Here is a 16,699-nt window from a genome sequence, read left to right as displayed (position 1 = left end):
AAACAAGATAAGATATAAAACTATCTAATTTGTCTCTTAGGTTTTACTCATGTTAAGATATTTATCACAAATTAAGGACTATTTTTGTACAAGAAGTTATACACCTCAACTGATGATGCTCATGACTCTTACAATCAGTATAGAAATGTTTTTTTAGCCCATTCAACAGTAAAACTTATGATGATCTATAAGTCTTTTAGCTATCATCTTCCACAAAACTGTCCACAGAAAAGGTGACTGATGACTTTTTGGATATTCTCGATCAAAACTACAAGCTTTTCATTATCTTTCACAGTTTATAATTAAAAAAAAACAGATTTATAACTTAGTTAAAAAGGTAAAGACATCAAAAACAAACCTGGTTATTTAGATTGGACACCATTTTCTGATTTCAAAGCAAAATATCATCTTTTTAAAGTATTTTACTGGGTACTGGGTATTTTTTTGTGATTAAGAGAGTCTTCTTATATTTACATTGACCAAGTTTATGTCTTTCTTAAATTTACTAATTACACAATTTCATGAATTTTCATGGCGCAACAGAATTGAATACTTAACTCTTAGGATGAATGTGAGTTTTACTAACTGCATTTAACATTATTAAGATTTATATAGATTTAATGGGATTTATATATAGTTAATCAACTATATAAACCTTATTCCTGGAAAATACTGAATAAATACACAATATTAAGGATAAAAATATATTATTTAAAGATACAAATAAAACATTTAAAATAAAAACAGTAGAGAAAACATTCCAGCCAGCAAGTGCATTAAAAAGCAGCAATATAAAATACAAAAGAAGATAAGGCCCTTTTTGAAGCCTATTATAATCTCAAATTAAGCAAAAAGCAGTAATAAGTAGGTCTACTGGTAGTCACTTTAGGTCAAGTACCAGTTAGGCCTGTGTTAAGTAATAGCTAGCAAAGAAGCGATAGTACAATAGGCCATCTGGTAGGTTAGATACAATCATAAATCAGGCCTATCCAAAGCACATACTGAGGGCCTAGTGAGTTAAAAAAAGCGATGCCTACCGATAGCTTGTTAGTCGGGTTTACGGCAGTGGGAACATAACTTACCGGCAGTGAACAGGGTTTGTCGAGAACCACTATGTCATCGTCAACATGGATCAGTCTCAAGGGCTTAGCTAAGACTGGAGTCTCGTGTCTGCAATACGTCACAGACATGCAAGCTCCGGGGCACAAACAGCCTAAAGCTACACTAACCTTACCTCCGCTTCAACAGGTAGGAACTAAGACAACATCGGTGCAAACACAGATTAGCCAACATCTCTGTGCTGTATTTAATTGCACAGTTCTCCACCAGGCCTCTTAGACCTTGTCCAGCATTACTTGACTTAGGATTGAATTTTTTTGACAAAGTCTGACACAGTTTTAATATTAGTTTAGTTCAATTTGTCCCGTGATTGCGGTTATGACAAAAGGTTGTTTCAATTACATTGAAAATGTTAAATATAAAAAGTAAAATGCAACATTTAAACTGAGTGCAATTAAATTATTAATAATGATATAAATATTAGGAAAGGAAAAGGAGCTAGGATCATAAATCATAATTTCTATACAGATTGCCTTAACCTACCATCAGGCTAATCTACCTTCACTGGAAGGCATCTAATACGTCGCTATACAATATTCATGTTTTTACTACTGTAAGTATTTTTAACTTTATTTATTTTTTATTAAGAACTAAATTCTATGGACAGGCTGTTGGAATAGTAAATTAACATGCAAACTATTAATTTATTTAAACAATAATAAAGAAAAGTAAAATTAATAAGCTGAAATGATAAATATATTAGATTAATGTAAAAAGGCTAAGTTGTATTGACTTATTTGGCAATGTAAATATTTCATTTATGAGTAAACGACAGCATAAAAATTGTATTATTTTATTACATTTTAAATAAATTATATATTCAACAGAAGTGGTAGTATTGACACCATGTATTGCTGTTATAAAAAATGATATCTAAAAACAAAATTAATAATCATAAACACAAAAACTATATTAAAGGTTGTTGTCAATGGACAATCCAGTAAATTGAAAACAACAGCATCCAACATGTATGCAAAAGGCTATTGGTGCCTTTTATTGTATTAACACAAGTGATAACTTGGACTGCAATCTGTGGAGTAAGAGTTTTATAAGAACTTGAAGGAGCTTAATGGGATATATCCAACAAAATTCTTTTTCTGAGATTTTTTTGAATATCTTGATAATGAGCCTGATGGTGGGTTACAAGGGATTAATAATTTGATTGCTTTAGGTGGTAAAATTTCACTGGGGTTCACTTTTTGATTATTTATTTGTCAGCATCTAACATGACTGATCTTGGCTATTAAATTTAAAAAATTGTAAAACAATTGCTAAGACTAATCGACTGATCGTTGACTTTGCCTTTTATTGTTAAAAGCTGGCATTGCAAACCTAGTTGCTTCTAGCAAAACCTTCACTCTTATAAGCATTAAACACTTACATTCCTCAACATAGTGCCCCAGTCCAATTACAAACTATAATACAAAGCCAACAGTGTGAAATATTTCGCAAAGACGTATACACTATATCAGATAATGTTTACACTTATGCGTCTCTTATGAAGGTACGTTTTTGTTGATTTGAGCTAGATTTTCAAAAGCACAGCACATGTTTAAAGGTGTTTTATTTTAATACTTAAGGACTCCTTAAGTGCCTGGCTTGCCTCATTAAAACAATAGGCTAAATGTAATTACATAGCAGCATAATGAAGAATGATTACGGTATTTCAACACATAAAACACTTCAATATCTTCGAATCCCAAACATAAACAGTTTATTTAATATTTAACAATGAAGTGGTATTTTTCATTTTTTACATAACTGTGTAATATATTCATAATTAACGTGTTTAGTAAGTAATATTTAACATTGTTTAATGGTTTATTTGTTTTAAGTTCTTACTTTATGGCAGCAATAGTTTCTATGTATAATACATAATTTTTATGTAATGAATATCATAAAATGTTCTGGTATTAACCAATATGTAACATATAAATATAATATAATGTAATAATATATTATGTAATATGTAATGAATTTATATTATTATTTTTGTATTAACATTAATGAGATAAAAGTGGATCTGTTTAAAAATAATTTTGAAATTCTCTAGGCCTAACATAATATATTTTATTACCGTACACTTTTTATTAGTCTCCATGAAACTATTTGTCATCCCCAAAAATACTTCTGTAGATGAAACGAATTTATTTTGTTATATTAGAAACTATTCTTTATCTTTTCCATTTGGAACACCATATGTGATGTCTAACATTTACAGGGTTCCCAAGATTCTGCATGATGCAGTAAGATGTTAATCTACGAGTACAGGCAAGCATGCAGAAGCAAGACCAAGAGCATGCAAGTGAGGGCGAGAGGTGGGAGAAGATTGGCGTCTCGGTGCCACTTACGGGGATGGAGGCGGGTTTGTTAACGACCACCACATCCTCGTCCATGTGCACAATGGCGATGGGGTCGGCGGTCACGGGCACCTCGTGTCTGGAACAAACATCTTGTGCGTTCTACAATACGTTCTACAGTATGTTATATGTTAGGTTATACGTTCAGTTCAGTTAGCACTGGTACAAACAAGGGCCGCCCACAGAACACTAACTTTGTTGTCTGCATCCAAGCTTGGTTTAATTAATACTGCACTAACTGATACGGTCGTCGTAGCAGATTGGCCAGATTATTACTGGAATGCCAAAAACTTTCAATATAGAGTGAACAATAGAAACCTATTACTAAATACAAGTTTGGAGATGATTATAGTAAACTGAAACCAAGGTGGCCCATCCCAAAATTAGTACTGGATCCACCCTTGACTAGTATAAGCCCAACACCAAATTACACACAATAATCTATCAAGTGGCAATGACATTTTCTCACACTGGTCAAATTTTTTATTTAATTCAAATATATTAACCACTAGAGAAGGATCGCAAGAAAATGTAAAATATTTTTAAGTGGGACCACTGAAATTCCACATGCCTACTGTATATCTCAGCATCTCTAGCCAATTTAACCTTTTTTTTACAACAAAAATAACCCCTAACAATGTGATACACATATAAGGCAATACAATATCAAGTCTGTTTAGACCCTTGTGTGATTAGAGATTTACATATAGAATCATTCTCAAGATTTAGGACGGATATAAATTAAGATCTGAATATGAGCCTTATGTTGAGCATTCAATTTAATTTACTAACATCTGTTTGATTAAATCTGCAAATATTTTATTGTATACTTCGTAATTTTCAGGTATAAGACATATTAGTCTAAAATTGGTGTTTTAAAGATATTTTTTCATCCTACGCTCTGCACTGTAGTCGCTAGGCCTTACACATTCGATATAAAAGACCCAAGTTATAAGATTGCACAAGAAAAAAATTATACAATGTAAAATAGTCAGCATATTTTACAAAAGAGAGCTACAAAACGTAATGTTATTGCCGATCTTTTGAATCCTATAATCTCATCTTTTACAAAGAATGATGTAACAACAAAGACGTTTTCTGTGTGGCTTGTATTGATGATTATATTGAATATAATATATACTTTTTGCTACACTGATTTGTACAATAATCACTATTATAATTTTAATTTCAAAACCCTGTAAATTCTAAGATGTAAAGCCATTCAATATAAAACACGTATCTTAGTACAGTACTATGGTGTAATCAGTGAGACTGTATGCCAGTATGTGCCAGAGTGATTAAATCACAATGTAATAATAATTCCATGATTCTTGCTAGTTAAAATAACAAACCCAATTAAATGTATTATTTTTAACACAATTACAAATAGACAATTATGGTTAAATCATTAGGTGGATTAAACAACATTATTAGATTACGAATTAATAGTCAAACATGCATACTATTAGAATGTGAACAACAATTATGGCTTATTAATTTATGTAAGTAGGCTATTAAAACACTGTCCAAAAGGCTATGTTATGATCTACTCTATAATTACCTCATTAGCTTAATTGAGCACTTAAAAAACAGGGCTTAAAACAAAGCAGACAGCTCCTCCACCCAGGGACAATTCAATGTGTACATCAGTTGCCCTTTTTAGGATTTTAATTAGTTAATAATCCATAACAAATATTAATAAACAAGTAGGAACATAACATTTTTCTAAGCAATGGTTTACAACTAAAAATAAAAAGTGACAGTAGTAATAAAAAATGGTAGCAATATTGCCAAAATTATTTTATCTTTATTGCTATAATTTTTTGGATTGAAATTCAACTTTTTGAGGCCTCAAGGTTACTTTAATAGTACTATTAAATAGCATAATGAATATCGTATTAATAGTTCAAAAACTGAAAATTATTGTCAATAACAGATATATAAATGTTCCTTTACCTACTCCCCCTTACATTTAATGTTCTTTTACATTGAATCAGACATATTATGTATTAATGCAATGTATTAATTTCCTATGTATCCTGTATGCTTTGAGTGTAGATCGTAAAGTTTATACAATTTAAGGTTGTTATGTTTTGAATAAATCATATTTATTTAAATGTAAGATTTTGTTAAATGTCTTATTTACAACATTTGCATCTACACTTGTAAAGGAAGTAACTTTACTAAAAAGGAGATTTTTTGGCACATAGCTTTTAACTGCTGGTGTTCTGAACCAACATGAATATCTATGACTATTCAATGACATGTATCAGACATTAGGAGTCAATATAACTGTGAAATGGTTTCGAGAAAAATAACACTACAGTATTATTTATAGGAATGGCTATTTAAAAATTCCACAAAATCCTACAAGTTATAAAGTACCGTATAATATTTACATTTTTGTGATCAGGACACAAGTTAAATTACAAAAATTCATATCAATCAGGCAATTTTACCAGGTTTAATTAACGAAGGCGGACTTTTTCAGTTCACATTCAAGTGGACACCATGCTTATGCCTACGTCCTGCGCCAAACTATGAGACAAAGACAAGGGCTATGTACAGATTTAGAAGAGCTATGGATTGGCTAGCAAGCGCCTGCTGCGCGTACGGTGGTAAGCTGCTGCTCAGACCACAGCGTCTGGGGTTAGCTTAGGCGCTCCACTAACCTGTGCACGATGTTTGCCAGGAGATCATTGTGTTTGAGGCGGTAGTCCACGTCCACCTTCTCGTAGTTCACGGTCAGGGAGCCCGTCCTGATACACCTCTCCTGTCAACAGGATTTCTCGCTTATTGAGAGCAAACATGTTCCACAAAATATTTAATAAAATTATCTGATTAGAAAGAAGTTAAATCTCACTTATCCGAAATGCGGATAAATCGAACAACAGATAAAAAGTTCATCTCTTCAGGAAATCCATCACCGCGGAATTCAAGTAGTATTGTGTACACAATAAGTATTCATAAAATGTACGTTTTGTATGGATTTAGACTAATTTCCAAACGTTATGTATAATAATACTTTTAGCTAGTTTTGTGCGTATTTTAACTATCAACTCATATATTAAGTATAATATATTAATAATAATTGTAATAGTGTTGTAATTGTAACAGAAATAAACTTTCTTTCATTTCATTTTCATATACACCCCTGTTTTTGGACAGAAAGTAATTTGCATCATAGACACAGATTTGAAGATCGGTAATATTTTAAGTCAAAGAACTGCAAGTACCGGTATTCTGTTTACGGTTCAATGTTGATTTTAAGATCAGAAATTTAATTATTCGGGAGAGAATATTCTAATTGCAGTAAAACATAATCGAGTACAATAAATCTGCGCTATATTAGTATCCGACTTCGGTTAAGCTAGAGATAGTGATCTGATTAGAAGAAAATAAAATGTGGCATATTCGAAATTCGGTTAACTGAACTACGAATAGCAGAATAGCAGAAAAAAATTAAACGCCCCAACCACTTACGAAAATTATCACCACCGCGAATTTAATAACTTTGTGTGCACAACACCTACCCACTTCATTTACATTCTACATGGATCGTTCATATCCTGTTCATGAACAGTAGCTAACTGAATCATATACACATTTTGAAGATGGTTAGTATTTTGTGTCACAGAACTTAAGGAATTCGGTTTACGGTTCAGTGTTGATTTTGGGATCGAAAATAAAATTCTTCGCAAGTCAACAATCAACAGTAAAATATACAGTCTAATGCAGTGTATCTGCACTAATTATTATCCAACTATTCGGATAATTGCGAGTCATATAGTTTAAATTAAGAATTAGATTTTTAGCTAGTAGTATTACCAAATTTTACATTTTACATTTTTAGGCTAGAAAGGAACGGAGTAGAGTGAATATCAGTTTAACAACCATCCGGTTTCGGTCATTATATTTCCTCACTCGTTTTGCAACTTACGTATTCTTCGGCAGGATGTGCACGGAACTCCCTGGCGAACACGTCCAGGATCTTCTCACCCACCCACCGACCCTTGGTGAACGTCGTGAACGTGAAGTAGTAGGGGTAGACTTTGCGGAGACCTGGACAACAACAAGGCGATTGGTTATTACAATGACAACCCTATGAAGAATAGTCAACAATGATGAGATCAGCAAGTCTAAAGGTAGAATGGGAGAGAGTCCTTCGGGGAGAAAATGGGGGTTGGCACATGGAAAATAGATCAGCGTAACGCAAATATTACCCAAATATTAAATTCTAAAAATTGTTTATAGATCTATAAGCATTTGGTTAAGCAGTCCGTCAGATTTCAGTAGATCCTTCAGAAATATTTTAGTTAATGGGATTTAATCCAAAATCGGAGATTACTCATTTAGCCGATCCTTAGTGTTTTATAAGAAGTAAAAGAAATTGTATGAAATTTACAGGTATTTGGCTCTGCAGTTTCCGAGATTTCAGTAGCCAGAGATTAAACTGAATAACTAATGCTGATTACGTCGATCACCCCACCTGTGATGACAATAGTCCCATTTGGTTGACATCGACTTTAATGCAATACTTATCAATCTGTCCACTTATTATATTTTCAAAATAATTTAAAATGTTAGCATTTTCATTCAATCTTGAATACAATAGTCTATTTATTTATGATACAGGTATAAATACATGGTGTTATTGGTTTGAAAATATTAATATTTACAGAAGTTATCGTTAACTATATGTTGTTATTTCACTTTTTTAGTTAACTCTTAGTTACCTTTGTGGGGGTTTTAATGTAATTACCATGATGGAGTCTTCTTTGACCTCAAGATTTTTGGAATTTTCAAAAACAAAAACATATATCTACGATGGTTCAAAGAAACTTTAATACCACTTTCAACATGTCATATTATACCTGATTAAACAAAAAATAAAAATTGTATCTCTTTTATAACTGAAAACTGAATTTTTTTAAACTTATTAATCGTTAAGAAATAATGACTATATGTTTCTAAAACTACTTATAAAACTACTTTATAAAATAAATTAATGTTTTTGTGTTTTACAAACTTATGAAACTATTAACTATCTAAAATAATATTATGTAAAATATGCATTATGCATTTTTGAAGTCTTGCACTAAAAGTTGACACACTTTTAACTCATTTTCACTTAGACCCTTTTTGTTTTCAGCTGACACAAACTACTTGGAAATGTATGCATCTGTTTTGCCAATGTTTTTTTCCCAGCCTCGTTATTTGTTTTATTTGTGTGTTCTAGAATGTTCTGGATCATTTTTATATTATGTACAAGTACCAGCCTTCATAGCAGTTGTGGCTTATCTTCCTTAGCTTGTCCTCTTAAACCTGGAAGTTTTTTTACCAAATTGTGACTTCGCAAATGACCAACAGGTGGAGGCAATTTACTCCACTAGAGAGGAGTTATTTTGTATTGTATTTGATTATTTTTTGTTTCTCCAAACAAGAAGGATATTTTCAGATGCACGAGTGTCTGGTACTGGTTAAGGCAGTTCTGGAAGTTCGCATTCTTTTTCAGAAGATGTTATGCCCACTTTCTTCAGAAAGCATCACAAAAATAAGGCACAATATCTATATCTGGTAGACTTTAATATATATGTCTGTATATTTCACTGGGCTCAATTTTTAAATTGCCTTCTTCTATTCAGTGTTCTTAGAGAACAATTAGTTTGGGTTTTATTTCAAAACCCAGCCGGAAACAAATGAATAAATATAAACAAAAAAGTAACGTAATGGTGGTGTCAGAAATTACACAAACAGCTTTCAGTTAAAAAACCGTAAGGCAAACCGTTGTGAGAAAAACACCTTGCAATGAAATCTAAATAGATAAGAGATACAAAAATTCAGAGTTTTCTTGCTCATACTGTTGTGGCGTATTAAAAGCGAAGAAAGTGACTGAGGTCAAGAGATACCACCATGGTAAATAAGGGTAAATAAAATAATTCCTTCAAAACGAAAATTTTTGTACTTCCTAAAACTCTTACATGCCTAATTAGATTTTGCAAATAAACGAACTCATCCATGCTAATTTAGACATTTAATTTACACAGTACCCCCCGTACTGTACACTTGGAGATCTCGTATGCGGAGCCCCAAATACAATCGACAAGAAAATTACCCACTCTATCTCAATAAAACAGTTGCAGTCGCCAATCAGTTATTTACACTTAATTTGAACCAAAATCGTTGTTTTTGTTGCGTTCCATTATGCATAAATATAACTCCTCCCCTTTAAAAACCCCTCACTATGCCAACAGCTTGGGTACTGTTACACCAAAAATCATAATAGCACATGGCTATTTCGAGAATTCCCTGTAAAAACATAAGATGAAGGATACAATTAAACATGACAAACGTTCTGGGAAATGACCGATTGCGAAAGCAAAGAGACGGAAAATAAAACTCTTTATAGCGGAAGACGTCTCGTCTAACACAAAAGAAACAAACGGTTTTGTCTGGTCTCCAGAATATTACCGTGCCGTATAAACCGCCGTTATCAAAGAGCCCAAGAAGTATTTACATACGAGCCGGTTAATGTTCCGTCTTCCCAGTAGGACGAACATTCGGACCTTTGAAAACAGCTGTTGTTCGCGCCACGCCGTCGCTGCGAGGGCTTTGATAACTTCTGGCAATGCCGACCGACAGTTCCAGATGGAGTCCCTTTGAGCACCGTCCTCAGTAGTAATAAAACATAATAATATGAGTAAACTGATCGAACAGTTAGAAAAAAAATCACTGTAAAACACTACTAGATTAGAGAAACGTTTCGTTATTTTCCTTATCATGTATGGGTGTTGTATGTTGTTGTGGTTTGTATTTCACCTTCAATCTCTCCCGACAGATATTTCATTAACGTCAACTTTTGTTAGTTCCGATTATATGTTTACACTAAGGTTTGTTTACGTTTCAGTAAATGTGGTAAACATAAACATGCATGACGCGAAACGAAACCCGTGCAAAAGTAGTCACTTCAAAAGGTGCGATAGTAGCCTTTCTCTAGGACTCCTGGATAGCCACTGAACGGAGAAACGCCCTCCATGACACCAAAATAGCTGCGAGGGTCCCGCCCCTAGCGGCTACAGAGCGAAAAAATCGTGACGTTACGTTTCGTGACGCGACACGAAAGTTTTCCCCCATGCGAAACATACATCCATAGGCCGCCAAAAGAAGTAGTCAATTCAAAAACTCCTCTGTTGTAGTTAGTTACATGCTTCATTACTGCTGTGGAGTACGTTATGTTTGTGTAAAGCAAAGAAAAGGAATTTATGGATAACTGTATAAAATTCTAAGTTGTATTATTTAAACACTGTAAAGTTTGCACGTCGATCGCAGCCTACCTCAAATTGCCAATCACGCAGCAATTAATAATGATAACACCATGGGAGTGCCGATGGGCAAACGGTCTATAAGATCCGCTGACTTTGGAGAGATAGCGCAGGTTCATATCCTGTATGTTACCTCAGCACGTGTTATGAGTACCATTGACCTTGTACTGGATCAACCCTTACTCTTAGTCTATCTGTAAGATCCTCACACAGACCAGTGTCCTATAAGGATTGGAAGAATAAGTCTTAATATAGGATCGGTTTCTCGTTAAAAAAAATCTGTAGGTAAATTTGTAAAGGTCGATAATCAAATAAAATGTGACAAGTTAAAATCAGAGCAGCATGATATCATTTAGCAACCATTCGGTTTGGAAAAACTCTACAAAATGGCCTTTGTTTAGGAGTGCTTTCGATAGAATATTATATTTTGTGACAACTTGAATACTGTAAAAGCTTAAAAGGTTCAAATTCTCTAATGCATTACACATTTTTGGGATTTACATCTGACTGTAAATAAACTCGTATATTAGAAAATAATTAACCTAAATCATTTTTGTTTGTTTACTAAATGAATATTGTACATATTCTACAAATACTCAAACAATATTTTTAACGTTATTGGATGAAGAATATTAAAAACAAGAGAAAATAATTAAGGGATATTCGGTGACATTATTTTATGGACAAGACTAGAAATATTTTATTAAACCACATGATTTTAGTGGAGGAAATAAAACAAAATTTCTACCAGTAGTGTTTCATGTTTTACAAACATAAACTCTGTAGTTATGCAACGAGTAATGTGTTTTTCTCCTCAGGTTTCATTACGAAAATAGTATCATAAAACGAAACACAACTTCATATCTTTTCTCCAAAGGCTGTTTCAGAGTACGGTACATTCAACTAAAGTATTATGTTTCTCCAAGTAAACCAAGACAGAAGAATGTTTATCTGAGGTGAAGTGCAGCTGGGGTCTGCTCTGTCTCCAGTCGAGATTTATAATAGTAACCATTTCCCTCCAGGGCTCACTCCAGCCATAAGGGCCGCACTAATGGGTCTGTTTACTTGCTTTGCTTTGCTTTACTCAGGGCTCAGATATGTGCGAGAGAAATGCTCTTTCCTCAGTTGGATCAAAGATTAGCCAACTTACTGAATGGGCATACTTATTCAATTGTTTTGTAAATCAAATATATTACCCTTTCGGTGGGTTCTAAAAAGCAATTATTTACGATATTGTCCCATAATACAGTAATGCATTTATAACTTTGGAGTACTACTAAGCAGTGGCATTAAAAAAAATTTCAATTTCTTTTTGCATCATTTTGCCTATTTCCATGAGATACAATGTACGGAAGAACAATACTAACCCGAAGTAGTTTCAGTAAAGTGGTTTCAATATTGATCAAAGATGCTGCAGTTACAGACATAATCTGAACTTTATTATCATGGAAGCGTATAACACATTAAGACCTGCATTAACGATCAGTTCCTACTGTCCGTTTTTAATGTCAGAATATCAGGCCAATTGTTGAAATCGGACTATCAGTTCTGACTGTCATATCAGATTATCTATTCCAAATGTTCAGTTTGGACTGTCAGTTCCAATTGTTCAGTCCAGACAATCAGTGCCAACAGTTCAGTACAGTCTATCAGTTCCAATTGTTCAGTTCAGACAATCAGTCCCAAATTTTCAGTTTGTGCTGCCAGTCCCATATGTTCAGTTTCTGTTGCCAGTTCCAATTGTTTAGTTTGGACTATCAGATCCAACTGTTCATTTCAGGCTGTCAGTTTCAATTCCAATTCCAACAGTTCCAATTGTGTAAGGGGCCGTCTCTCCCAAATCATCATATTATACTAAGGTCGTCGTTTAATATGTAACCTAATATTAAATAAACGTTTGTAAATGTTCAAAAATCTATCACATGATAAGGCAAGACGCAGTTTACAATTCTGACTTAGAATGGCAGAACCGAGGTTTTTTACAGGACCTTACTGCACTTTTCAATTATCACACAGACTTCCAGCAACAACCACTTGGCCTTAATTTCCCCTCTGTACTTCATGTACAAATAAAGAAATTATTTATTTATTCATTCCCCTCCTCCCCTTTGCGTGAGGCATGACACTGTTCTAGGAAAGGAAAGCTACATTATTGAGCTCTCCTTTACTTGAGACTCATATTAAGGTTTAACAAAACTGTTCAGGCAGTCTTGAATAGTAAGTTACATTCACTATGCGTGCCTGAAATAAAAATGTCCTAATTATTCGTGAGTTTCTTAATTCCTTAATTATCAAAGCCATCAGTCTTAATATAGGATTAACGTTAATTGACACAAATCACGATCTTTATAATAGTCTTTAGATATTTATGAAATATTACAAGTATTAACAGATTAACACGAAAGTTGGAGATTATAAGCCAATTTGAGCGCATGGAAAAATTGTAATTCAATGTGCAAAGATTAAATAATTAGTAAAAACGTTAGAAACATTTTAGTAATAACAGGTAAAAACATTAGAAATTCTAAGATCAGTTTGACTCATAATTTCTAAGAGGAAATGCTAGTCAGCTGCTGGCCGTACATCTGATCTCCGCGTTTAACATGGGAATAAAATTTAGAACTGTGCTATAAATAGGAAATCGTCAAAAATCCATACACGTTTTATTTAAAAAAATTTGATTTTAGTGTATTAATACTAATGAATTGTTAAAAATACGATTAACTGCTAAAAATAATGATTTATAATTTGTATTAAAAATGCAGTTTTTTAGTAGAAAATCTATACTGATTTTCTTAAATGAGTCATTCATATTTATCTAACTGCGAAAAATACGACTATCTGTTAATAATAAATTATTTATAATTTCTATTCAAAATACGTTTTTAGAAGAAAATCTACACTGATTACCTTAAAATGAGTCATTCATAATTATTTTACCTACAATGTTAACAGGTACGTATCGTGAACTTTCCCCTGCTGGTGTGAACCGCTGTCTGTCCACAAGTTCGCTAACAATGTTTCTTAGTTTCCAGCTAAGGCAATAAAAGTCCTCAATCGAGGCATTAAACCTACAGCAAAAATACTTCACGGAGCGATTTGACATCTCTCATCCAGAGTATTGTAGATATCAGTGGTTACATCCAATGAGAAATAGGCCGTTAGTCCCCAGATTGTGTCAAAGAGGGCATCTTAAGCTCTAACCTCGTCTGGAGAAATAAAATATTCTTACCTTTTACCTTCGTGTCCAAATTAGACTTTAAAGAAGTTGAAGACTTAAACTTATAAAAGAGAATTTACCTATTGGGTTTAAAAATCCAAGTTTACAATAAAAACTTGAAAGTATACGATGATGGACTGTGCGGAAGACACTGGTATTTGGCGTAGATAAGCCCATCACTAGTAACCTCAGCTGTGGGATCAAACCGTAATTGTGCAAATCTATAATGAAAGTTAAACGAAACCCTTTCAAAAACAATGGCAACTATTTATGAGTATTGGTATTGAAAACGACCGTTAGAAACACCGTTAATCTCAAAAATCTTCATAACAGAGTTAGGAAACATTTTCTGTCCAGTGAACGGAAATTGTAAGTGCTTTGACGGACACAAAATGCTGCTCCACTATCGGAGTGGAAACTGCACGGGTAAGGCGGTCGATAATTCGAGAACCCAGCCGAGTCAGTCAAGTCAGGTAAAGGTATACTCTGGTGAAGAGGTTAAAAGCATACTTGAGTGACTATCGAGTGCACGGAATAATGGGGCTAAGTGGTCCGGACCGCGGGGCGGCGGCGGTGGCGGTGTCAGCAGCACTTGGACAGCAGCAGTCTCGGCCAATCAGAACAGCGCTGACTCCGCACCCCTTCTTCCTTCCTCGAGAACTCGAGAGCCCTCGTCGCTTGCGATCATGTCTTTCCACACTCCAGTCCGCGCGTTTCCCACTCGTCACGCTCATACTTGCACGCTCTCCAAGTCGCCGGCGAACACGTATTAAATCCTCTTACCTTTTTAACACTCAAGGTGGAGTTATTCTTAGAAAACGATAATTAACTATCTTAATAGTTATTTTGCTGAAGACGTTTTATTTGCGATGGATGATTTTAAACAGTAGCGTGATTACGAGTCATCGTTAATTGTTATTTATATGTGTAAAACTCTACACAGGACGTTTCGAGACCCTACATCTACTGTCTTCTTCAAGTATAAAGGTGTGAAAGACAAGTTAATGTATGGAAGTAGGGAACGGGTTGTATTAAAGGCCATATTTTATTTTAACCTCATAAGACCAATGTTAAATACTTTAAGGCTTAATTTTAAAGATATCACTGCGTTACGTAGAAAACATTTCTTTTTAGCAAAAAAATTATTTTTAATAGTTATTAAAAAACAATGTAAAATATTTTGAAAAATACAGTTTGAATAAACAGTATAATGTTGAATGCGTATTAATAACATTTGAACTGTGTTGTTTTTCTCCCCTTGGCGTTGGCTTTTAAAATTAATATGTATGCATTTGAAGTCAAACCTTTTTATTCATAAGTATAACTTTAACATTTATACTTAAAGTTATTTAATGCAAGCATCCAATCGCCATGCATTAATTTCCGAACAAAGCTATGATATAAATTACCAAAACGACCGGAGGGGAACATTTGAACACATCCTTTGAAATTAGTTCACTCAAATTATTTACTCCCTCCAACTGGTAACAGGTAGAGTATTAGTTATTTCTTATGCGTAATATATTAAACATTTTTAAAACCTTAAACAGCGGTTGCATCCGACTGAATCAACCTTTTGAAGTCTGGTTTTTGGCATTTCTTTCGGTTCCACTAGAACTTTAAAATTATGTACAACTCAACATAGACTGTCGATAAAGATTTTCTTCTCACCCCGAATATACCGTCCCCCAAAGGAGACATCCGATCACCATGTACACAGAAAAGTAGCTTACTATCACCAGTAACGGTATTGGTTGTGATATCTCTTAACGTTATAAAGTCGTCCTAAGACTCAATTGTCACCCTGTATATGTATGCCAGAGCTAGCCTTTTCACATGAGTGTTCAAAAATCGTTAATGGGGAATTTCAGTGCACATTAAAAGAGACGAAACATGAGGTTTTTGTAATGCGAAAATTAAATGTGATATAAGTAGATAACAATGTCACAAAAGTTTTTAAAGTACTTTGGGAGATCACCAGATTTAAAGGAGGCATATAAAAGGTGCATGATAAAAAATATAGATTTTTAAAACTTCGCGGACGACAAAAAAAAACGAAAATAAAACTTTTACAAAGATCTGTCAAAAAGTAACGCTCTAGATAGTTGAGTTAAAAGTTTTGGCCTCCCCGCTCTCCAGCAGAGTGGGCAGCGGGTCGGGTAGGAAGGCCTCCTTCCTTCACCTTAACCTGAGAAACTTTTTGTATTCACTTAGTTATTGTTAAGGATATTGCCCGATCAATAATGGGAACACTATTTTCACCAACTTTGGAAAGTTTTAGCTTTCTTGAGAAGCATTTCCGAATATATGCTGACAAGAGAAACAATTTTTTAATCTCTAGAAGACGGCGCGAAATTCAGTCACGCCAATGTTAGAAAACTCGATATAGAATAAATATGCGTAATATTACGAAAGAAATTAAATTTTTATTGCATCGTTTATTGCGAGCAGCGGGATTATTTCGCTCACGATCGAAGCTAAGGTACGAAATAAACTAAGGTAATAAAAACTTACTGTGGAGATTATGAGAATGCGAACATTTATAAAGATTTAAATATTACTGCGCGGAATTTCGTGAAACCATTAATAGTAAGAAATATGAACTCAATATAATGAAAATGGAATCATTTAAAATTCTTAAAAATCCTCTTTATGAATTTGTGAATACACATTCAACA

General features: G+C 33.7%; 1 protein-coding gene across 2 annotated transcripts in view; it reads right to left on the bottom strand.

Annotated features, from left to right (window-relative positions):
• Positions 1-16,699, bottom strand: part of LOC124364938 (RNA pseudouridylate synthase domain-containing protein 2-like) — a 159,769-nt gene that overhangs the window by 15,735 nt on the left and 127,335 nt on the right. The window contains exons 4-6 of one of the 2 annotated variants that reach the window (XM_046820767.1): positions 7,420-7,541; positions 6,152-6,252; positions 1,083-1,170 (exon numbers count right to left, since the gene is read on the bottom strand). In XM_046820767.1, coding sequence (XP_046676723.1) covers positions 1,083-1,170; positions 6,152-6,252; positions 7,420-7,541 — 311 coding nt within the window. Of the gene's footprint in view, positions 1-1,082; positions 1,171-3,470; positions 3,559-6,151; positions 6,253-7,419; positions 7,542-16,699 lie in introns of both variants that reach the window. The other variant, XM_046820766.1, reaches the window with a different exon arrangement.

The sequence above is a fragment of the Homalodisca vitripennis genome, chromosome 6 (assembly GCF_021130785.1).
Source record: "Homalodisca vitripennis isolate AUS2020 chromosome 6, UT_GWSS_2.1, whole genome shotgun sequence".
NCBI classification, from domain to species: domain Eukaryota; kingdom Metazoa; phylum Arthropoda; class Insecta; order Hemiptera; family Cicadellidae; genus Homalodisca; species Homalodisca vitripennis.
This window is presented reverse-complemented; position numbering and strand designations above follow the sequence as displayed.